General features: G+C 49.5%; 4 protein-coding genes across 42 annotated transcripts; 2 read left to right on the top strand and 2 right to left on the bottom strand.

Moving 5' to 3' along the window:
- The first annotated feature begins 208 nt into the window (after positions 1-208).
- On the top strand, positions 209-9,314 carry LOC1278055 (ras-related protein Rab-5B). Of its 37 annotated transcripts, none has more exons than XM_061658287.1 (7): positions 238-355; positions 1,241-1,837; positions 4,852-5,302; positions 5,390-5,510; positions 5,631-5,799; positions 6,232-6,351; positions 6,422-9,314. In XM_061658287.1, the coding sequence occupies exons 3-6, from the start codon at positions 5,049-5,051 to the stop codon at positions 6,336-6,338; spliced, it is 651 nt and encodes a 216-aa protein (XP_061514271.1). In that variant the 5' UTR covers positions 238-355; positions 1,241-1,837; positions 4,852-5,048; the 3' UTR covers positions 6,339-6,351; positions 6,422-9,314. The 37 variants fall into 37 exon arrangements, with proteins under 37 accessions (XP_061514268.1, XP_061514278.1, XP_061514271.1 ...); XM_061658286.1 differs by having other exon boundaries at positions 4,855-5,302; XM_061658290.1 differs by having other exon boundaries at positions 1,241-1,598; positions 4,855-5,302.
- A 76-nt stretch (positions 9,315-9,390) lies between these two features.
- LOC1278053 (striatin-interacting protein 1 homolog) lies at positions 9,391-17,109 on the bottom strand. 2 transcript variants are annotated; one of them, XM_061658281.1, is made up of 9 exons: positions 16,843-17,109; positions 15,774-15,896; positions 15,406-15,689; positions 15,155-15,330; positions 14,893-15,057; positions 14,644-14,819; positions 11,024-11,449; positions 10,698-10,942; positions 9,391-10,622 (listed from the first exon to the last, which is right to left on the bottom strand). In XM_061658281.1, the coding sequence occupies exons 1-9, from the start codon at positions 16,894-16,896 to the stop codon at positions 9,545-9,547; spliced, it is 2,727 nt and encodes a 908-aa protein (XP_061514265.1). In that variant the 5' UTR covers positions 16,897-17,109; the 3' UTR covers positions 9,391-9,544. The 2 variants fall into 2 exon arrangements, with proteins under 2 accessions (XP_061514265.1, XP_317581.5); XM_317581.5 differs by having other exon boundaries at positions 14,674-14,819; positions 16,843-17,082.
- A 388-nt stretch (positions 17,110-17,497) lies between these two features.
- On the top strand, positions 17,498-23,901 carry LOC1278051 (excitatory amino acid transporter). 2 transcript variants are annotated; one of them, XM_061658283.1, is made up of 5 exons: positions 17,498-18,061; positions 19,592-19,801; positions 22,021-22,378; positions 22,451-23,377; positions 23,471-23,901. In XM_061658283.1, exons 2-5 carry the CDS (start codon positions 19,618-19,620, stop codon positions 23,700-23,702), a joined length of 1,701 nt encoding a protein of 566 aa, XP_061514267.1. In that variant the 5' UTR covers positions 17,498-18,061; positions 19,592-19,617; the 3' UTR covers positions 23,703-23,901. The 2 variants fall into 2 exon arrangements, with proteins under 2 accessions (XP_061514267.1, XP_555593.4); XM_555593.4 differs by having other exon boundaries at positions 17,562-18,065.
- Positions 19,820-21,869, bottom strand: LOC1278052 (cytosol aminopeptidase). The gene is made up of 4 exons (XM_317580.5): positions 21,673-21,869; positions 21,475-21,593; positions 20,271-21,382; positions 19,820-20,207 (listed from the first exon to the last, which is right to left on the bottom strand). The coding sequence occupies exons 1-4, from the start codon at positions 21,772-21,774 to the stop codon at positions 19,942-19,944; spliced, it is 1,599 nt and encodes a 532-aa protein (XP_317580.5). The 5' UTR covers positions 21,775-21,869; the 3' UTR covers positions 19,820-19,941.
- Positions 23,902-23,943: the final 42 nt, after the last annotated feature.

A 23,943-nucleotide genomic window follows, 5' to 3' on the forward strand; every position in this document is an offset into this window, starting at 1 on the left:
TTTAGGCACCGCTACACCTAACGCGAGATTCGATGGACATTCTGTTTAAATCGCATATATTTCACGAAGATATTGGTTTTAAGATTGAAAAGTGCTCAAAAACCTACTCTAACGTAATTTGCATTTTGTGGTAGTGCTGCATTTTGTTTTATCTAGCTATTTTTTAATTCCCACTAGACACGCCTCCCGTGTATGTGAGCCTTAAGCGTCGAGCAGCTGCTCGAACAGCTCTCGCTAGGCGTGTGCATGTGTGTGAGTGCGTGAGAGAAATTCAGTCGTCATAATTTTCATCGCAAGATCAAATTTTTTCATTACCAATTTTCGCTACAATTTACTACCGTGACGAAGGAAAAAGGTGCGTGTAGTAGGGCTGGAGCTGTATCTTTTCACCGTGGCTTAATTGGCCGAAGTGCATCCATGTGGGGTTGAGGAGCTGGTGGTGCGGATTTCCCCTTTGGAATTGGTGTTTTGCATAGTGTACGCGGGGAGGAGGAGGGTGGTGCGAGTTAAATGGATTGTTTGTCGTAGATTGCGCTGTACGTGTGCTTACGTGTCCGTGCGTCTTCTGGAAATGTGTTACTCATCCCCGGACGGACGTAGATAATTGGCGTATGCCGTCGCATTTTGTCTCGACGCATCAACCTCGGAACGGGTTTGTGAGCAGTAGGGTACGGGGAAAGGGTTAGCGGATGGTGCGTAAATCCACTGCTGCAACACCAGCGGAAGGAGCATCAAGTATATCGTCAGTATGTGTGTGTGTTTGTATGCGTGTGTGTGGGTCTTCTGTGTATCAAGCCCACAGACTGATCGATGATCGCTTCCTGCGCTGTGAAGTAGGCTGTGGGGCAGCCCAGGGGATGAAGGGTAACAGTGCGACTGGAGAGACAAGTGGGACAAATATCCGCACAGGAACAAAGCAAGCATCCGCCAGGGCCAGTGTAAAGAAATGGGCTCGTCTTTGTAGTAGGGGTGCGGCAGTTTCTATCTCACCCTGGGTTGTTGAAAAAATCCTGGCCTGGCATAAACAGCATCGGAAGGCGAGCGAGCGAGAGCGCTAGAGTGGAGCTGTACGAGCGCGCAGGCAATGGAAGAATTCCGCGAGAGATAGAGAAAGAGAGTGTGCGAGCAAGAGAGTGCCAGGGAGAGAGTGAAAAAGAAAGAGAAACGGCTATCGTATTTGCATGTGCATGAGAGCAGGAGAACAAAAGAGGCTAACGGGGGTTTTTTTGTTCCCTGACAGAACGGAAACATCCAGGTCCATCCGCGCCATTGACACGCGTCCCTCGCCCTTATCGTCCTCATCTTCCTGCACCCACCCGCTTTTGGGGCTGTTGTAGGGCCTCGCAATTAGGTTGGACAAAGAAACTGTGCTGAGCACAGGAACAGGTGATGAGTGATGTGTGGCAGGTTATAAAACAGCAACAGAGTAAACCATGGTCATGGTGACAAAATCTGGCCACAATGGAGAGAATAAACCTGCCAAGATTGTCCAAGAGAGCGTGAGAGTAAAAGCGTTAGAGAGACCAAGAGAGAGAGAGAGCGAGAGAGCGATCTGTCATTAGAGGTGCAGGTCCGAATAGAATGGCTGTTGGAAACAAGTGCGTACTAACACCATTCCAGCAGTAGTACACACGAGCGTCATGTATAAGCCCAGCTTACTTGATTACGGTGCGATCGATACTGTAGTGCACAGAGCAGCCAGCGGGCAGGCCCGTCGTCGATAGCCCCCGTCACTAACTGTGGTTCCACTTCAACCAAAACCAGGCGGATAAAGAGGAGTGTACTTTTTTTTCTCGTCCCGGCAATCGTGTTCAATGCACGTTAGAGCATTTCGAAGGTAGTAGTAGTAGTAGCATCGCGTCAACTTTTGTAGTCCCACAATTGATAAGAAGACTGTAAGGGCTTGATGGCTGAAGAAGGAGATAGGGGAACGGATTGCGTGCTATTGACAGTGGTGTTGTTTGGGAGCTGACAACTGCAACGCAATACAACGAGCGCTTACCTGAAGGCAGGCCAGTCTCACCGCGAATGTTCCAGCTGCAAAGGGCAAAATTAGCTGTTGTAGGGGGCAGCGTGTCTCGGGTATCTTTGCAGTTCCCCTTTTTTCTTATCTAGTGACCAAGCTTTTGCGCTATCAGCAGTAGCAGTTGCCAGTGTGAGAGTGTGTCGTTGGCCGAATGTACTACTGGTGAAGCAGAGCGATGCATGTCGAAATACTGCAAGTTGGCCGTGAATGTGCGTGAGGTTGACACTGTGAAGGTGGTGGACCACCGAGTGAAACACAACACAATACGGGTTCGGTCTCTCCAAGCAGAATGAGACAAAAGAAGAACACCCCAGCAATGGGGGAAGATGCGGAAGCATGAATGAATGAATGCAAGACGGTTGATGACGGTGATGTCGCGGTTCTTTATTAAATTATCGATGGACTGTGGAAAATTCAGTGCTGAGTGCTAGCCGTAGACGAGCGCAACACAACGGCACGAACCGCGGAGAGAGCTCACGCGCGCCTGCACACCACGACTGTTGGGTGCGTGTACATGCTGGTGCAGTGTCAGGCCACAAGCACAGCCAGCGAGTCGGTAGCTCGACGGATCTCGGTGCTGCCTCCGTTTGCAGTGTGTGTGTGTTTGTAAGCGTTAGATAGCGACGCGAAAACAGTGTTGTGGTGGTTAACCGTGGCGACCGACCACCACCATCTGGAGTATCGCCGTAGCCTTCCGTAGCCTTGAAATAGTACGTGCCGTTGTGCTGCAAAACCTCCACATCGTGCACCCTCCTCGTCGGCATGATCCGTCGGTTGTGTTGTTTTGCGGAGATGCAACACCAGAATCGAAATTCGTAAACCCTCTTTTGGGGTTTACGGTGCAATGCGAGTACAAGTGGTGGCCGTTTTCTCCCTACTCAACCCACAAACACAAGTGATCTACTACAACTCAACGAACGGGAGGGCCGTCTTTCCGACAGTGTGATATCTACCCGCATGTCAAAGGCGATAATTGCTCTTAATTGTGTTGTGCTGTGTGAGATGTGATATCGTCTCTCGACTGCCGTGGTAGAGGTGTGCGTTCGGCTCTGGCCGCCTTTGTGTGTGCTGCTCTGCCGACCGCCGTCAACCGTCGTCATGTGATGAAGATGGCGGTGGTGCTTCACACACTCTTTGCCCGGAACGCAATGCATTGGTCACCTGGAAAGTGTTTGAGCAGCAGTACGTGCTACTAGCGAGCAGCCTACTTTAAAGCGACCCAGAACGACGCCCCCTTTCGCTCCTAGCAACAGGAAGAGCGGCGGCAGGCACCCGATAGAGCCACATTCCACCATCGAGGCATCGAGGCAAACGAGGAAAAGAGAAAAAGAGCGACTCAGCGGCAAACAACCCCCTTAACTTGTCGGATTCGACAAAAGTTGTTGAGTGGGCGTTCTGCAGCTTCCGGCAGATTGGTGTGGTAGCGCCCGTGTTGCTTTGATTGTTTTCTAAACAAAACTGCCTCGGCTAAAACATTACAGTAGATTAACCCATTTTTGTGACTGGCGTCCTGCTCGAAGAAGACTGTTGAAATAATTGCGCTGACGAAACACAATATTTTCCCAATGACACGAACTTTTAGCTCTCCCTTCCCCTTTCGTGTGCTGCTCCTTGGCAGTCGCGCGGCGTATGGGGGTGGCGCGCGTAAGCGGGTTGTAAACGTAAATATTGACTGTAAACATTGAGCTTTCTCTGTGTGTTTGTGTGCGCATCAGAGTGTGTGTGTGTGTGTGTTTCCGTGTGAGCCGCCGTTTGTGTATGTGAACTCTGGACTGTTCTTTGTTTCCGACGCCTTCATCGCGCCCCAAGTGCGGAAGGGGGATGTGGGGGGTTTGAAATGCGTTTTGCACCAGAAACGCTTTGCACGGCTGAAGAAGATCCTTCGTCCGGTGCATTAACGCGTATGCTTGGAAGGTTCACACAGAGGCATTTGGTTGAACGGTTTATGCCAATCGTAGTGTGCTGCGAACCGCGACGGAATCGGTCGAGAGTTGATGAGAGGGAGACCACAGTTATACAACAGAGCCACGTTTATCAGCGGGCGTTATATCAGTCTTGAAACTTCGGCCAAGGGTCGACAAAGCTAAGCGCCTGCCTCTTGTGGCCGTGGCCGCCGTGCATGTGTGTCCGAGTGAAGTGAGCCCAAGTTTGTGTTTAAATTTTTAATAGTATTGAATTGCATATTCGGCAAGGATATTGTGATGGTTGTGTGAAAGGGAAATAAGTTAGAGCTCAGTTCCGCAATGACAACACAGAAAGCAAGCCATGATGAACCTTCAACTGTGTCTTTCTCTTTCTTGTTTTCCTCCCTTTTCTTTCACAAAAAAACGTAATCTGCAATGTTTTCTTCCTTCAAGAACGCGTTGTAAAGAATACATGACGCGAACAAGTTACATATGCGGCTGCAATTTAAAGCATATGGAACTAGAAGGACCCACCACAGTAGGAAAAAAGGAAGGAAGTAAATCCGAATGGCTCACCGTTCGTTGATTGAGTGAGTCACTAATTTCGGTGCGCCCATTATGACTCATGGGCCAATCGTTACATTCCTCCACTCTTGTTGCCGGTTCGTGCGCCTGTGTTTGTGTGTGTGTAGGAAGTTGTGTGCGTGTTGTTTGCGGAATGATGAAACTGCGTAAAACGCATTGTTTGTGTCATCCATCTAGTAGGCAGAAGCATTGTTGCGAGTTGAAATGTTATTTCCACCTACATTTGGGGCATCGATTTTCGGGGTGTTACAGTGGTTGGCAAATTGTCAGGCATAAAAGTGCTATGCGTACTAATTTGGTTGCATTTTGTTTGTTTTCTTTTCCGTTCCGTTCCAGCAGAAGAGCGTGTACTGTAGGATAAAGCTATCCTACAATAAGAAACAACCACACTACTAGGTGAGATCGTTGAACGAGCAGAGAGTGCATAAGTGCAATAAGGTAGAACGGTTGCCGAAACCTACCAGAACCACCGTCAGCCGTGTAACCGTCCCCGTGAGCACCCGTCAAGACCACGCACCCGTCAGATCGTATCGATGGCGTCGAGTCCGCGAGCAGGTGGTGCCGCCCAGCGCCCGAACGGTGCGACACAGAACAAAATCTGTCAGTTTAAGCTCGTCCTGCTGGGCGAATCGGCCGTCGGCAAATCGTCGCTGGTGTTACGCTTCGTCAAGGGCCAGTTCCACGAGTACCAGGAAAGTACGATCGGTGCCGCTTTCCTCACACAAACCCTCTGCATCGACGATACGACAGTGAAGTTCGAAATCTGGGACACTGCTGGACAGGAAAGGTACTGGAATCCATTACCCCCTGCTCTCGCGCCGAAATCGTCCAATTACCTAATTGTCCGTTGCGTTTTGCTGTGCAATCTTTGCAGGTACCACAGTTTGGCGCCCATGTACTACCGAGGTGCACAGGCCGCGATCGTGGTGTACGATATTCAAAACAGTGATAGCTTTGCGAGGGCCAAAACGTGGGTCAAGGAGCTTCAAAGACAGGTAAGAAGGGAGCGATAACCTATTCGTCCCCCCGGGGGCTATCAGGGTCCGTCCGTCGGTCCATCCGTCAGTCACTCACCAACGTCCATCTTCTCTTCCCTGCTTCTCTTCCGCTGTTAGGCATCGCCAAACATTGTGATTGCATTAGCCGGTAACAAGGCCGATCTGGCAAACAGTCGCGTCGTGGACTACGAGGAGGCCAAGCAATACGCTGACGACAATGGGCTACTATTTATGGAGACATCCGCCAAAACGGCCGTCAATGTGAATGATATATTCCTTGCAATAGGTGAGTGTGCAAGCCACTGTGTAGCGTCGATGTCGATCTTCGGGTTTAAAAAGTTATTAGCAGCGCGGACAGAGAAGGAACAGCACTAGCATGTTAGGCTGGCTTGGTGTGCAAGGAAGCGTAAAAATAGCCTCATTGAGAGAGAGAGAGGACAGTACTGCACGCAAAAGGGTTGATCGATTATTCTAGGTCTAGGTTACTGCTAAGGTTTCGCTTAATTTGTTTGTCACAATTGGCGTCATAGAATTTGATCGCTTTTGCTTGCTGTTTGTTGCTGCTGCTCGAGAGTGGTTGGCCAATATCAGTCAAAGATTGGTTTAATCCTATTAGACGTGTGTGTGCGTGTGTGTGTTAGCTATGGAGCGACGGTTTTATACACTGATTTGACATTAAGGGGTTTTTTCCTTCTTCTCTGTCTGTGTCTCTTATCAGCTAAAAAGTTACCCAAGAACGAGGGTGCTGGACCGCAGCAAAACATTAGACCAACGCAAAACGAAACCAATAGGCAGAACAGCGGCTGCTGTGCTGTGAGCAAGTGATGTTATTCAGCAGGTTGGTATTTTCGACTTTATTACTTTTTAGACATTTTTCTTATCCTCATTTCTACCCTTTTACCCTACAGCAACTGGACTGTTGAATGCGTGTGAAAACTGCTGCATGAAAAATTGTATAATGGTAATTATCGTTACGTTGAAGCAGCCGGCGGCGGCGTTGGTGGTAGTAAAGTTAATGCCGGCGGCTGGCGTTGGTATGATAAAGATGATGAGTAAATTGATAGGAGGTAAGACCGATTCCAAACTAGTTATGGCATACCAGAAAAACACAGTAAAGCATTATATTTAAAGGAAAAACACACTCAAGAAAATAAACAGACAAAAAAAAAACAAACAAACAAAAACAAAACAATTGTAGAAACAAAAGCGAGATCGAGGGAAGAAAGGAAGAAGAGGAGGTAAAAAGTAAACAACAACAACAACAAAAATCATCCGTATTTTTGGGGGCAGAAACGAACAAAACTCACATAAAAAGAAAAACAGAGAGGCATAGTAGGCAAGGACGAAAAAAAAATGCAATTGTTGCAGAATTATGGATGCAGTGACGGACGGACGGACGGACGGGTCCAGAGTGTGCTGAGATCGATCGTACTACACGTGCGTGCTGCTGCCGCTGCTGATGCTGCTACTGTAGGTGAATTGATTGAGCGAGCGAGCAAAAGGAAGCAGAAAACCGGGAACGCTCAGCTAGCTGCTGCACACCCCCCGTCGGTGGTTTAGTTTAATTGGGATGTAGAAAGCAGATATTTTATTTGAGTCTACGCGGTGAAATGATAATATAATAGTAATATTAATATTCACACTATACTACTAGCAAACGAGCCGCGCGCCAGCATGCATATACCAACACCACCACCATCACCACCACCACAACCTCCACGACTACCACCACCATCAAGGTGCGGATTACCCGCCATGCCGAAATACCACTAATACTACTACTCTTTAGACAAGATAAACCATTCAGGCAGATAACAGCCACAGGGTCACACAAAGAATATTATGTGCAATTTGGAAGGAATCATAATTTGGACGCAAATCCGTAATTGAATTGACAGAACGCAATAATACAGGAAGCGAAGCGTGGAAACATCACACGATCATCTGGAGAATTACACTTGGTTAAACCACAAACGAAAACTGACGAAAATAGTACCCGATTTCTGTCTATCCTTTGGTTCCTCCTCTCCCTCTCTGTTGTTGTATTGAACATCGCGTTAAACTTTGACCCTTTAGGAGCTTCCCACACTCCACTGTGTGTCGTTTGCTAAAAAGCTAAGCTTATAACTGTTGCATTTGATGATCCGTTTGCTTTATGTGGCCAAAAGGGAAGTTGCCTTCTATTTTCTTTCACAACATTCTATTCGTAATTTGCGTAATTTCACGCAAACTCGGTTGGTTGGATGGGGGTTGGGACATAAATTCAGAAAAGCACACACAACAAATATGAAGCGAACGATGGAGGCGAAATAGGAGGTTTAATTAGTTTAACAACTTGATCGATCAGTCAATCCCAGAGTACACGGAGTAGCAGGACAAAACTACACACACACACTACTGCATACAAGCCACAGATTACAAAAGTTGCGCTAGAGTTGTACCACGAAGGTGTGCAAATTGATTGGAAATTTTGGAAAACACTTCCAAAAACTTGTTTGTTGTGTGTGTGTGTGTGTGTGCGCTAAGCGGCATATGTTTGGAAGAATGTAATCTTTAAGAGGCGCAATTGTCGTTAGATCAGAAACCCTTATCACAACAAAAAAGCAGACAAAACACGGTGGTGACAAAAGACAGGGAACAGGGGGGGGGGGGGGGGAGAAAGAGACGAAACGAAAACGAATTCAAAGTTCCGTGCTATTCGTGTGTGTTGTTTAACTATGAGACACTTTTTTGTAACAGTTCTCCGATGAGCGTTGAGATAGAGAGAGGGAGAGAGAGAGAGAGAGGCAGGGAGAGCATGAAGAGCAGGAATCCTTTCTTTCGCTTCCTTCCGTTTGGCCTTCCCTTGGTTGGCTTTGTGAAGCTGGCGCAATTATGATGTTTGACTGTGCTAAAACACGGTCGAATTCAAACGTGTTTGGTTGGTGGTGATGATAGTGTGCTTGATTTGTAAAAGATTCCCAAATAAAAAAGGACCTCTTCTCCCTTTACACACAGACACACATCCCCCGTTTAAAAGACGTAATTCGTACTAGCGAAGAGTTAACAGCGCTGTTTATTATTGGCAATAGAGTGTGTACACGACGGCTCCTCCGGTGCTAGTAGTATCTATAGAGCGAGAGCGAGGGAGAGTGAGAGAGGCATGAATAGAGAGAAACACTCATACACATTTAACATAATGAAAGATACAGAACTCCCATATTTCCCTTCATTACAGAGTTTTACAGGAGTTCTCATAGTTGTGGGACACTGCTTAGACTATTTTCTTATAGGAAATGAACTTCATATGATGGACTTGGAAATTCCTATTGGATTCGTTCAATAAGGATGCTATAGAATCAAATTCCCATTAAATTAAGTTCGTTTTATTTAAGAAGGAGTCAATAAAGTGTCCCACAGCTATGAGATCTACTGGTAAACCCTGCATGGATACCACTAAAAGCAACCCAAAACGTTACAAACGTCTTTTCCAAGAAAGCAGCGAGCAGTGTGGAAGCGCATCATTCAACGGCAAGCTGCACAGTAACGAACACACAAACACCTCCACCAAACACGAACCAACTAACCAACCAAACAGCGCCACCCCAAAAAAAAACTCATCACTATTCTACTCTACATAACACACACCCAAAAACTAAAAATCAAACGCGCCCGAAGAAGCGAAGAAGCTCTGCAGAAAAGTGCTATAAAAGTGCGCAGGAAACGCAGGTGGATGGGAGAGGGGGTGGGGGGGTGCATCCCACTCCCACCCTTTTTCGAAGTTCGAAGTCAATAAAGAGGAAACATGATACACATTCTGTACAGTTAACCGTGTTTCGGACTATTATTTTTGTGCAGCTGCGCGACAAGTTCAAAACGGCCCGGGTGGGGGGTTAAATTAACAACGTTCTGCTATTATCAGCGGTTTTACTGTTTATTCCTTATAATATGTTGAGAATGCGGGGGGAGGACATACACATATACTGGGTGGTGGGGAGGGGGGGGGTAGTTCTTACACACACACAAACGCTCCACATCTCCGCGCTTCTCGTCTAAGAAAAATCGTCCACTGCAAGCAGAGCGTCCCAATCGATGTTGTTATTGTACACTTCCTGCTGCAGCCAGAGTTCGTAGTTTTGCTTAAACTCTTCGCTCAGCTCGATCTCTTCCGGTTTGCGGGCCAATCCACCGTAGCAAGCGTTGCCCCGTTCCGAACCACCGCCGACCCCACCAGCGCCACCCGGCCCACCAGCCCCGCCTCCATTGACGCAGCTGAGTGCCGCGCCGCCCCCGTTCAACCCGTCGCCACCGACGCCACCACCGCCCAGTCCGGCGCCAACGCCCAACCCACCGCCTCCCCCACCAATACCACCGATCCCTTCGATCGGATCGTCATAGTCCAGGCCCTCGATGCCGGCCAGTATGCCGTTGTTCACCTGCAGGTAGCGCCGGTTGTTAAACCGATCCACCCCACTCTTCAAGGCGCACTCGTCCGCCTGAAAGTCCCAGGGGCGCGCATCCAGATCGTTCCCGAACGCCCAGTCGTCGTTCAGCCGGTGGCGCACCTTCGCGTAGATCGCGCTGATCGTCTTCATGTTCGACTTGCGCCACTGCCGGCCCAGGTACTTGGTTTGCATCTTGAGCAGCTTCAGCACGTACAGCTGCATCAGCGCGTGGCGCACCTTGAGCGTGCGCTTCAGGATCGGCGCCGACTTGAACACGACCAGCATCATGATGCGCGAGTGCTTCCACTTGGTCAGCTTGTTCAGTATGCGCAGCAGATTGATGCAGGAGAACACGTTGCGCCAGGAGTAGGTGGCCGCGTCGCCGACCAGCATCGACTCGGACGTCAGCTCCGGCTGCTCGCCGATCACGCACGACGGGAAGTCGATGATCGGGATGCCGTTGTTCGCGCCGACGTAGCTCATGATGTCCTGGTTGAAGAACTTCAGCACCAGCGGGATGCAGTTGGCAAACACCAGATGCTGCGAGATGAACTCGAACTGGTAGATGTGATTGATCTTGAAGTGCTTCAGGTAGAGCAGCAGTATGGCGGATACGGCCTTCACGGTGATTTCCTTGTGGCGGCTCACGTCGATTCCCAGCTTCGATGATTGCAGTACCGTCATGCTAGGGAGGGGAGGGGAGAAAAGGGGGTAATACGAAATAGGTAAGCGATTCAATTGCAAGCTTCCGCCAACTTACGGCATATCTTCCGGAAGTACGTCGGCCATAATGTTGATGCTTTCGGTTTTGGCTTTCGAGGTCGGTGCGGCCGCTAGCAAAATCTTCAGCAGCGAAATCATGTACTGGGACAGATTGGGCAGCAGCGCTTGGTACAGGATTTCTGTCGGCGTGAGCGGTATTTCGCCCTCCGACGTGGACAGCGGATTGCGGTTAATTTCCTCCTCACGCCGAATCTGCACATCTGCCAAGCTCACGTACATGTGCTGTGGAACACAAGAGCGCAAGAGAGCGATTACTTGGTGAACGGTAAAACCCAACCCAATCCCAAAACTCCACCTACGTACCTTTGTCAACGTTCTGAACCCCTCCTGGATGGGCTGCGGCAGCCCGGCAATTGTGTCGTGGTCGTCCTTCAGCGTGTAGCCGATGAACTTGCTGCGCGAATTGTTCAGAAAGATGTCAATATCCTTACGGCGGATCTTCGGTGCCCATGGCAACCGGTTCGTAATTTCCTGCGGTGGCTCTTCCACCGGTTCGGCTGGTGGCGGCGAAGAACATTCGCCCTCCTTCGTTTCGCCATTCTCTGCCGCCCCGTCGGCAGCGGCCGGGTTCGCACCGTCCTCACCGGCGGCCGGGTTGCCAGCGCCATTGATTGGATCCTCGTACTGGCGGAAATAGTCGGACAGGTCTTCCTCGTTTTCGGGCGCCGCCGTTTCCATCTCCAGCCCCAGCTGCTCCTGCTCGTCCAGTGAGCTTTGTTTGATCAAGCTCTGGTGGTGGTGTTGGTGGCCGCACACATCGGAAAGCAATAACGGGGGGTGGAAAAGACGGATTAGATTCGATGGGCAGCGCGCAGAGTAGCGTAGCGTTTGTGAACGCAATTAAACAAATGGGGCTAAGGTGATGATGATGATGATGGTGGTGGTGATGACTCTAGTGACAATGAGCTGGTTTCTTTTAGCACTAAATACTCGTGTAAATCGCAACGATGTGGATGATGATTATGAGATTGCGCATGTGTTTTTATGTGTACGTTGGTTTGTGTGTGTGAGAGTGTGGTGGTGCGTGATTGGAAAAGCATAGAACACGCGGTCCTGATCGTGGGAGCCGGGGTAGGGATGAATGTGAACAGTTTTTCAAACAAAATGCAGGAGGATGAATCTTAGGAGGCTGCGATAGGTTAGGCCACAACGACACGACAAGGAGCTTTATTGGTAAGACACCTGTTTGTTAACGGGCATCAGTGTAACATTACACAGGACATCATTCTAATGACTAGGAACTGCTCATTTAGGGATTTTCAAAAAATGTTAAAAAAATAAATTCGTTTTATGAGAAAAAAACAAAACTACGAAACATTCGATCACATGAATTTTAAGATGAAAAGCATGTATTGTAGACATAAGTGAGAGAAAAAAAGAACAAACAAACGAGCGAAGTAACAACAGAACGCGACGCAAATATGAACGAACAACAACACAACGACTACGACTATAATCAGCGGTGCACTAAAATGGCACGATCGAAAATCGAAACAAAGCGTTCCAGCGTGTGAAAAAAAGCTAGAAAGCTAAACGGAAATGCATTTTATTTACATGTGTTACATGTGTATGTGTGTCTATGTATTGTTCAGCAAGATCAAGTACGGTCCCTGCGGGCTCTAAGGTGGTTTCTACCATGGACACTAGAAGTAACAGCTACCGAGGATGATAGATAGTGGGCAAACGTGGCAGGAATATCAGGTGGCTAAAGGCATGATCATGATGATCACCACATAGGCGGCACACACCACAAGGTGTAACGAGCGAGCATACATGTGCCAAAGCGCATCTCTTGCCTTCGACACTTGACTAAGCGAGATCGTGTCACGGAAAGGGTATGGACGCGCTTGCCAAGCACAAGGCACGTGAAGGAGCCCAGAGCACGCCCAACATATTAGCCGCACAATATTCCTCGAAAGTAACAATTCTCTACATAACATCGGCTACACAACAACACAACAGTATGCAAACGAACGAACAAACGTACAACAACAACAACAACAACAGCAACAACGAAAGATTAAAACAAAACAACAAAAAACATAAACGACACATGACGGCGATACGATCTCGTCGAACGGTTGGTGGGTGGTGTTGTGGTTGGCAGGGTTAATCTATCGATCGATAAGAAACAAACAAAAAAGGATGTTGTGTGTATGTGTGTGTGTTTCTATGTTTGATGTTATTATGTGTTCGTAATACGGTTGGTTGGTGCAGGCTAGGAATGTTGTTTTTGCTTTCGATTTGGTCAATTGGCGGGTCGCATTTTCGAATTATAGTGATTATCATTATTATTATTGTTATTATTAATATTATTATACGATATGTGGCGGCGAAGTGGTAGCATTTGCTCTCCTGAGTTCTTGGAAAGAGAAAGACACAAACAACGTAAGAACAAATAAGAAAGAAAAACAAAAACAAAAATAAAGTAATGAAACGCAAATTTGTGTGCATTGTTGGCAATTAGAATCGTTGCAGAAGGGGTAAGAGATTTTCTTCTTTTTTAACCGAAAGGGAGGGCGAACGGGGAAGAGGCGGGCAACAGCAGGCCCGGTGCCGTAGCGCGTAAAACGATCCCCTACCGTAACCGTTTTCCGTTTTCTTTTCTGTATTATTTGTGTAGTGCTGCTGAGAAAAACACAAGAACATCCAATGCAGGGACACGGAGGTACGGAGTTTACACTTTACGAACCAACCCCAAACAAAGGGCGCGTGAGTCCGTTGGCTGGTTTTGTGCCTGGGAAGGTTTTGGGGGTACGTTCACCGAAACGAAAACACGCCAACACTAGCCAAAACAAACAAGAATGGAGCGAAATGTATCAGTCGTTGATGAGGCGCGTTGAGGCTATATATTCCTATATTTGCGTGCTGATCGTATTGTGATCGTACTGAGAAATGTTTGCTTTGAGTGTTTCGAGAGATCTTCCGAAGCTTGTAAATCTTGCAAAAAAAAAGGTTCAAACAAATCAGTTTTTAATTCATCGCTGCTGCTGAAGAGAAGACAAAATTGGCGGCCAAACGTATGTTTTTTAAGGCAATATAATATAGCAAGAGAGAAATATTTATAATATATACAGGGTTTCCCACGATTTATTGGTTGGTTCCCATCAATTTTTGGTGGGTTCCCATGTTTGTTTGGTGCGTTCCCACGATTTTTTGGTCGTTTCCCAGAATTTTTTGGTGCAATTGTATTGATATCCAATCGGAAAATACCAATAAATTATGGGAACAAACCAAAAATCTATGGGATACGACCAAAAAATCGTGGGAACGCACCAAAAAATCATGGGAACTGACCAATAAATCGTGGGAAACCCTGTAAGAGAGAGAGAGCGTGAAAAAGAGGAAAAGTTGTAGACAATCGAGATTTGAAACTTATTTTAGAGGTGGAAAATGAGCCAGTGTGGTGGGCAAGAGAGAACGAACACAAAAAGTAAAAGACAAAATCAAATTACCAAAAGTCGTAGTACGTAAAACAAAATGTTGGCAAAAGATTTGAGAAAACAAAAAAAAAAACTTGCAGCAAGTTGAGAAGAAAGGTTCAGCAGAGTTTATAGAAAAGTCAGTGGGTGAAATTATTTTGCAATTAAAAGAGGGAGAGACAGCAAAAAGAGAGAGAAAGAGTAATTGTTTGGACGATGAAAAGTTTGAGAAAGTTTGGCCAAACGACAGCGCGTGAGACAGATAGAAGAAGAAAAAAGAGAGTGAGAAAGGGTCGAAACATATTCCGGGAGCAGAAAAAGTATTAGTAAAGTAAGGTTACTAAAGTGGTGGTAGATAATAGGTAGAAAAAGGGGATCAAAGAAAGAGAAAGAGAGAGAGAGAGTACGTAAACGAAAAATTAAAATAAAAACCTCCGGGTGGGGTTTGAAAGAGGAAGGAAGAAAAAGAAATCAAGATGAGACTCAAGAAAGCTTCACTACCTCTTGCGTTTGACTAGGGTTCGTACATACTCTTCGGGATGGTCTGCTACGCTTGGCGTTCTGATTGTCATCGTTCGACGGTGCCGTAATAGGTGGCGAACTAGCGCGCATCACCTTTGATATTTCTAGCGTGTCCTCGCGATTCTGGGAAAGGCCAGCCGCACTACGATATTTATCTGCAAAGGAGAGGCCCAAAAGGAAAGGAATTAGCATCGAAGGAATAGATCCCCCCAGCCAGAGTCCCCTTACCTTTCAGATACTTGAGCGTATCCATGCCTCCCAAGGACACGAGAGATATTTTCCACAGTAAGAGTAATACCTTTTTCATTGGAAAATGTGGAGCCATGCCGGAGCAGAAGTGTGTGACCATCCCGAGCAGTTTTACTGACAGCAACTCATCGCCAATGGGATAAGCTACAAGAAAGGAAGGAAATAAGGAAGAATGATGGTCATTCGATGATATGTTCACAAACCCCCCGGGGTGGCCGGTTTACTGCCGTTGTGTACGTACTGATTTCGGTAACAAAGTTCGACACCAGCTGAGAGTATTCTTGATTTTTGCTTTCCTTTTCCGCCCGCATCACCTCGGTGATGATGTACAGCACGGACAGAATGACGCGCAGATCGATCGAATCGGCCAGCGACACCGCTATCTTGCGCATTGCTATGTTGGCAGTGGAGGAATTGCTGCAAAAGGGAAGCCCCATTCGTGTGTGTTACATTGCATTCATCGCTTCCGGCTGCCCCACCGGCGATACTCACTCAATCTCCAAGTTTAACAGCTCCACAAACGCTCCAAACACACCGGCCGAGTAGAGCAGCATCACGTTCTTGCGGGCCCACATCTGCTGCTCCTGGTCGGACTGCACCTCCACCCAGCAGCCCTGCGCAAGGTACAGTATGCAGCGGGCGGCCTTCATCCGCTGGCTCTTCTTCGACATGTCCAGCTGATCGAGCAGCTTCAGTATGACGCCGTTCTGCTCGCTCTCCGACAGCTTTTGCCACATCGGGGGCAATTTGTACAGCTCCATCTGATCTTCGAATGCCTGGGGCGGTGGGAGAAATGGACGGGTTCATGGTTGTTTACTTGCACTGGGCGCTTGGGATCGCTTGCCAATGCTGATACCTACCTTAACATTGTGCTGAAATTCGGCCTGCTCGGTGTAGCTGTACAGTTCGGCTATCTCGTTCGCATGACTGTCCGCGTCTGCGTAAACAAAATCTAGATCGGGAAACTCTAATGCATTGTTCCCCTGTGGAAGAAACATTGAACATGATGTATGTATGTGGCGTGACTACGAAATGATAGAAATGGAGTGGATGTACATGGAATCTTCTTTGAAATAGACACCCAATGGTCAATTGACCAATGTATGTATGGACAAAAAAATGCCAGGGAGCAATGAAAGGAAGCCTTTGCCATCGGAATGGAATCTATCACATGAAAACACTACCGTGGCAGCGCGGAATCCGGAAAATGAGCATGAAACGGATGAAAAACAATGTGACAAAAACTGGATGGTTGATCGTAAAGAAAAGAAACGACAGGAAAACGGCTGGAAAACGGACGCTTCCGGACGCAAGTGGGGCGGCGCGGTTGTCCTTTCTTCCTTCCAGGATTGCCATCCTGCTCTGCCAGCGGTATCGGTGCTGTGGCGGTAAGTGATAAAATCGACCAGGGAAGTCGTATTCCGTCGCTGGCACTCGGTTTGATGGCCGACACAGACGACAGTCCATCCCGCGCTGCAGTTCAGGCTGCCGCCAGGTGGCTAACTAAAGTATGTGTGTGTATGTGGTGGGTTGCTTGCATTGCGGGTCACTTACATCAAACTGGGTATGAAACAGTGAGGGGGGGAGTAGTGGTAGAGAATTATTGTCCAAAACATTTTGTAACAGCACACGGGAGGCAAAGGGGTACAGCTAATAAACAAAGGAGAGCGCGTGTCCACACTGCTTCCAGTGCGTGTGGGTGTAAAGAAAGTAGCTCCACCATTGCATTTGCTTGGAACCAATCTTTGGTATGCCTTCGGCACGGCACGGCGTACGGGTACGGATTTCGTTCGGACCTGCTTTCTTCCACGCACGACGGACGGAAGCGACGCAATCGATCGATCGATTGGTGTGCCTCTGTTGTGTGCCCGAAGAGGAGCAAAAGGGAGGACGGCTGGTGCGCTGGTACACCACCACGGCGATACTTACGTCGGGCATCTCGTTTTCGTTGAAGTTGTAAATCGCCAACATGTCGCCTTCCATCGCGATACGCACGGGCGCGCGCGACCAGCTGGATAGAAATTGCACGCACTCACGTTCCCTTTTTGGGGCGCATCTAGGAGGGGTCTGGCCTGGAGACTTTTCTTTCACCAACTTCACCAACCAAACACTTGTACACGGAGAGAAAATTTTTGTTTCTTTTTTTTTCCTCGCAATCGCTCTGGTATGTTGTTATGACAGTTGCTGACCGTTCCGCGAACGTCAAACGATGCTGTCATTTGCACAGTGGGAGGTTTCGAGCAAATGTGTCCGTCGAATTTAAATTCCGTTTCGTGCATTTTATGCATTTTGCTTGCAAACGTTAATTTGTGCAAATATATGCATAGGAAAGGGCTCGATGTGTGGTTTTCGTGCTAATTTTCATCCTAAATGATTGCCTTTCTAAGCAAGCTGAAAAAATCGACCAATCGTTTAAAAAGTGGTGCGACTGCATAACAAAACTGCATTGTTCTATTGCCAAAACATGTGCCCGTACGGGTACCATACCTTTATGGAAGAAAAATAGTAAATTTCGTCTGGCTGTATTAATAGATTGGCGATGCGTTTCGTCTGTGTGGATACGCTTCTTCATGTTCTTCGCCCGTTGCCGTTACACCGTCGGTCTCACGTGTACGCAGGAGAGGCTTGCGCATGAAAATACCAAACGGGGCCGAGCCGAGCGGCACGGTTCGCGTGCCTCTTTTAGCTCACTTTGCATTTGCATCCGAGCCGCGTTGGATGTAGCCGCGACTGGGCGTTGTGGTGCTGTTTGTGGTTGTGTTGGCTGTGCGTTGTGGCTTGCCTAGCTTCAGCTTCAGTGCGCTCGGTGCACCACTGAGCACCAATTGGGGCCGCTCTCCTTTCAACCCCCGTGCACCGGTGCAGCAGAGCAGTGTGACGACGCGGCCTGTAATGGCAAAGGGTGGCCGCTGTTGCTGTTGGATGTCGTTGCTGCTGCTGCTGCTGTTGTTGCCGTCGTCGTCGGCCAGTCTTCCCACTAAAAGGATTATCAGCGGCGATAGCGAATGTCGCCGCGGCTCGTGCAGTTGTTGTAGTGGCGTAAACAACGAAACTGCTTCACCCTGATTCGCGCAGGGCGCATCTTCGACCTGGTTGCGGTGCGGTGCCGTGGAGGAAGTGACTGTGTGCGATTGCAGGAAGGCTAAAGGCAGGTTGATACCGAAAATAGTTTCCAGTACCCTTGAACCGAAAACATTGTTGCAAACTGTAACCTCCCCCAAAAAAACAAAGGAGGCGCTCCTTTTGCGCGGGACACGAAACGAAACGATTCCTAACCCAGCACACCATCCATGATTCATCAAACACACGTTTCTGGTGGAGGCGCATGGTGTGGTGCGTGCGTGCGTACGTGTGTGTGTGTGACATAAGCGAGCAGCGTTAAGATTGGCTTAAATTGTTACGTCTCGCGGATTTAATGCCACAAAAGGCGTAGCTAATGCTATTCATGCTACTTCAACTAGCCTAGATTGCTAAATTGAGCATAAAGTGTCAGTTCAGGAGAGTGAACCTATTCGCGTACAGTTCAAGCTAAAAGAGCAGATGTAGAAATTATGGGATGAGATGGACATCGGCGGAGCATGGCCTACTATTTTGGTTTGGTGACAATGTATTTTAATTCCCGAAAAAAAATAAACCCATCCGTGCCAGAGAGCGCTCCTTTTGCATCGTAATTGAAAAAGTTGCCCTCTTTCCGCCCTTTCCCGCGGTTTTGAAAAACGGCGCCCAACAGAACGACGTTCTCGCATTGATGAGAAGTAATCGATTGGTGTATTGGTTGCACACGCGACACACCGCCGCGTTTTCATTGCAAACGCTTTCCCCCCCGTATTCATAGCAATGCAATATGCACTCAGTGCGGGAGAGGGGGGGGGGGGAGGCATTGACTGCGCGTGCCAAAGCGGGAAGGAGAGGCGGAGGAGGTTATTAGCGCCCTTTCGCCTTTTGCCTGGCATTACATACACACGTTCACGGTTGGTGTACGTGGTATGCTGCGGAGGACCGCACAGGACGACTGAGCGACTACTCGCCGTTTACAATTATAAAAAGAAGAGCTAAAACGCAAAAAGAAAATCGATACCGAATCGAACAGACTTACATACACTGGCCGCCCCTTTTTCCCGGGCACGGATGCAGGAATGCACCGCCGCCGACCCACTACCACTCGGCCATGGGACTTTGTTGAACGAAACGAAACCCCCGGCGGGTGAGGGATGATGGCGGGTGGTGGTGGTGTTGATGAAGGTGTACTCGATGCAAAAGGGTACAATTTACATAAGCGCAATGATGAATGGAATAAATGAATCGTTCCTCTATCTTGATTGCTGACCTTGCGCTGCTGCACCGCCTTCCGAGGCGTTTTCTAATAAGACGAACTCAACGTCAGGCCGATGCTTGACGGATGGTAGCGCTGACGGGCGCGTCAATTGAGAGCGGCAGTGAAATGGCTAGTCACATTGATTAATTCAATTCGTTAAGGACTTTAGCAGGGGAGCCAGCATGCAAATGCGTGCTGCGCGGCGACCAAGTGAACAGTCGCACATGGCCGATGCAAGATAGCGCATCAGCTTCCCCGAATCGATGATAATGATCGGGTGCCCATTGCAGCTGGCGAACCGGTGAAGCGTTGCCTAACATTGTGTTACTGTTTTTTCTTCTTCTGCGTGTTGGTTCGGTTTAGCGATCACCGAAAAGCGCCTGCTTCGGATGTGTTCAGTGTACGAGATGGCACAAAGTCAGCAGAGCTTTTTGAAACAGGAAGCGGGTCAGTTGAGCAGAGAGGACACGCTGCTGAAGATGGCGGACCACCGTTCGAGCTGGAGTCGCGTGCTGGCGGACAACAAACTGATCCTGATTACGCTGAGCGGTGTCCTACTCGGAGTTATTATAGGTGAGTACCGAAACTATGCATATTTTACAATTCCTCCCAAAAAAACCCTATTTTATTGTGTCAGTTATGTGCTAGCATTTAGAAGTTTAGAGTGATCGCCAAACATGGTGCGTGCTACCCGCCTAGCCTGGCCTGGTAGCTCAAGCCTTTTTCTCCATTAGCCGTTGCTTCTGTTGCTCGGGGCAGGCCAGCTGGTACAAGAACTGGATCAGTGTTCGGGTAGGACGTCCAGTCATTCGGTCGTTCGCGAGGTACGGAATGCCTGCACCTCGCTTCAGCATACCAACGCCGGTAATGTCCATGTGCACCCAGTCCACGCAGGGAACGAATTCCTTGAGGAAGGCCGCTCCCAGGCAGGCACTTCCCTTGCCACGACCCGCATTGCTGATGTCTACGTTACTGTACTCTGAAATCGAATGAATAATAGAGGCTCAAACCAACATCATTTTGTAAATTTAAACTCTCTTACCAGTAACTTTGTGCGAGTAGTACTGCCAGAGCGGCATACGCCAGCAGCGATCACCACTAATCGCACCGGCTTTCTGCAGCTGGGACCACAAAAAGTCCGAGTTGGAGAACACACCGCTAGCAGCACCACCTAGCGCATGCACAATACCGTCCGAGAGCGTGGCCACGTCGACGACAATTTTCGGCTTGAAAGTGGTCTGCCCGTACACGAACGCGTCGGCTAGCATCAGCCGGCCGGCATTGTTGGTGTCGTGCACCGCCACCGTCTTCCCGTTCATTGCCGTAATCACGTCGCCCGGCTTGAAGGCCATTCCCGAGGGCATGTTCTCGCACAGCGGGATCAGCCCAACCAGGTTAACGGGCAGGGACAGGGCGGCAGCTGCCCGAATCGTCGCTACCACCGTCGCAGCGCCGGCCATACTCGCCCGATACTTGGCCATATCTTCCGGGTTCTTCAGGCACAGTCCTCCACTGTTGAACGTCATGCCCTTGCCGGCGAGCATGATGGGCCGTCCCGCCTTGTCATCGCCACAGTAGCTGATCTCGAGGAAGATCGGCGGCTCGCACGAGCTCCGGGCGACGGACAGGAAGCAGGACATGCTTTTCGCCTCCGCCCAGTCCTTGTTGCGCACCTCAATGTTCACGCCGCACGGGCAGAGCGCATCGACGGCAGCCTGCGCAAAGGACGTCGGCGTGATCTGGTTGCCCGGCCCATCGGCCAGACTGCGGGCGAGATTCTGCGCATCGGCCTTGAACAGACCTCGGGTCCACGCGTCCACCTCGGCCGAATCGTACAGGTCCAGCTTCGGGATGGGTTTGCGGTCCTTCTTCGTTTTGTTCGCCTGGTAGCGCCACGTCGCCAGACCGCTGCCCTCCGCCGCCTGCTCCGGGTAGTCCATCGGGTCGACGTAGATCTGCGTGCAGCCCTCGTTCGCGAGCGTTTTCGCTCCCACACCGGCCGCGACGCGCACATTCTCCAGGCCCTCGTCAATCATCTCCAGCTCATTGTAGCCGGCCCCCTCGATGCCCAAGCCGACGATGGCGATGGAACCAATCTCCGGATCAAGGTTATTGAAAACCTTCACACTGCCCAGTTTACCCTTCAAATTGCACCTAGTTGCAGTAAAACAAAGAAAGATCCAACATGAATCTTTCCCAGCACCGGATCGTAGCAGGCATGGTGCTGCTCTCATTCCCCAACTTACTCTTTGATTAGGTTCAGGAGTTGCCCATCGGTTTTGGCATCGAAATGAATGGCGGTCGGCGAGAGGCGCGGTTCTTCCGTGTCGATTTCCTGCTCGTAAAGCCCAAGCACCAGCCCTTTCTGTGTGGGAATGGGGAGAGAAAAATTCTTGGATTATTACCCCGACGATACTGACACGACGATGACTTTTTTTCCTTACATCAGCTCGGTTTTCGCCAATTTGGGTCGAATATTGGCAGGCTCTGGGGATGAGACCGCGACCGGCCGTTCCCAAACACCTTCTAGCGAAGATGGACAGCATCCTGGAGAGCTGTTGGCTTACGGCTGAGAGAACTGGCGACACTGGGAGAGGCCTTTCGAGATCCTTCACAGAGCGCCTACAAAACGTGACTGAACAGTACGAAAAGGCGGAGTTGACTAGGCGAGCTAGCTGGTTACTTTGATGTTTCTGTGCTTGAGTTGGCTCTTCCTTTACCACCAAACCGTTGCATGACATCCTTCGATTTCTTTGAATGACAATTGATTCCTGATTTCCCGCTCTCCACAGGCTTTACGTTTCGTCCGCTAGGTTTGTCCAGTGACTCGCTCATGCTGATCGCCTATCCTGGAGAGCTATTTATGCGCGTGCTGAAGCTGATGATTCTTCCCCTGGTGATAGCGAGCCTCATCAGCGGCTCGTCCAGCCTGAACGCGAAGCTGAACGGCAAGATAGCGCTCCGTACGTTTGTGTACTTTCTGACCACGTCGCTGCTAAATGCAATCCTCGGCACTACACTGGCGCTTATCATACACCCGGGCAATCCGACCGCTGAAAGTGCGGCGCACACGGAGCTACTTCGAGACACGACGCCTCTCAGCAAAGCCAAAACTGTGAGCCTCATGGACAGTGTGCTGGATCTGGGAAGGTAAGCGTAGAATGCATGCATCCCAAGCATTTTAAGACATTCCGGTGGGGGGGTTTTCTTTCTGTTTGGCAGGAACATCTTCCCCGATAACATCTTCCAGGCCGCTCTACAGCAAGCACACACCGTGTACGTTCCAAAGGAGCTGCCCGGGATGGTGGGCAACGATACGGAACTGTCCCACACCTCCGCCCCGGTAATGGCCTCCTCCTCCGCCTCCGCCTCCTCGGTGAATCTGATGGAATGGTCAGCGGAGCAGAACGTGGAGTGGATCCGAATCGTCGAGTACCGTTCCGGCACCAACTCGCTCGGGATCGTGTTCTTCTGCCTGGTGTTTGGCACGCTGCTCGGCACGATCGGGCGCAAGGGGTACGTGGTGGTGCAGTTCTTTTCCGCCATCTTCGACGTGATCATGAAGATGGTGACGGGCGTAATGTGGCTCACGCCGATCGGCATCAGCAGCGTGATTGCGGGCAAAATCCTGAGCGTCGACGATGTGGGCTTCGTGATGACGCAGCTCGCCTGGTTCATCTTCACCATCGCGCTCGGCGTGTTTCTCTACCAGTGGATCATCCTGCAGGCGATCTACTTTGTGTTTCTGCGGAAAAACCCGTTCCGCTTCTACCTGGGGCTGGTGCAGCCCATCCTGACCGGGTTTGCGACGGCTTCGACTGCCGCCGCCCTTCCGCTGACCTTTCGCTGCATGAACGAGCGGCTGAAGATTGATTCGCGCATCACGCGCTTCGTGCTGCCGATCGGCTGCAACATCAACATGGACGGCACGGCCCTGTTCATCGCGGTGGCGTCCATTTTTATCGCGCAGATGAGCAACATGAGCCTGAACGTGGGCCAGGTGGTGACCGTGGTGCTGACGTCAACGGCCGCCTCGATGAGCTCGGCCAGCATTCCGTCGGCTGCGCTCGTGCTGCTGCTGATCGCGCTGTCCGCCATCGATGCGCCGATCAACAACGCGACGCTGCTGTTTGCCATCGATTGGTTTGTGTAGGTGTCGGCCGGCCGGTCTGAGGACTGCAGACAGCTCTGTCTTAAACTGTATTCGTGTATTCTTCTCTTACTATACCCATTTTCGTACAGAGATCGCATCCGGACAACGAACAACCTGCTGGGCGATTGCTACGCTGCTGCCGTGGTGGAGCATCTGTCCCGCAACGAGCTTAAGATCTCCGACATTGATGCGTACTACAAGGACGACGACATTACGTCCGACGACCAGTGCGAGCAGGACGTGAACGGCAAGCGGAAGCTGTCCTTCCCCAACTCTGTGATCTTAAATGTAGAAGTGTCGACACCGGTTTCCAACACTTGAACAACCCACCCACCAGAACAATACTGTTTTTAGAACGTAACTTTTATCCCACCCCACACATAGAGGACCACATAGGATTCCATACAGAGTAGAAAGAGAGCTGAGAGAAAGAGAGAGTTAGTTAAACAGAGAGAGAGAGAGAGATAGAGAGTATTGTTTTAAGAAAATAAAATCCAAAGCCAAAGCTTTCCCACCCTGACGGCCCTTTCGGATGTGGCGTTCCGTTGTTGAAAGGCAGAGA

The sequence above is a fragment of the Anopheles gambiae genome, chromosome 3, assembly GCF_943734735.2.
Source record: "Anopheles gambiae chromosome 3, idAnoGambNW_F1_1, whole genome shotgun sequence".
NCBI lineage: Eukaryota > Metazoa > Arthropoda > Insecta > Diptera > Culicidae > Anopheles > Anopheles gambiae.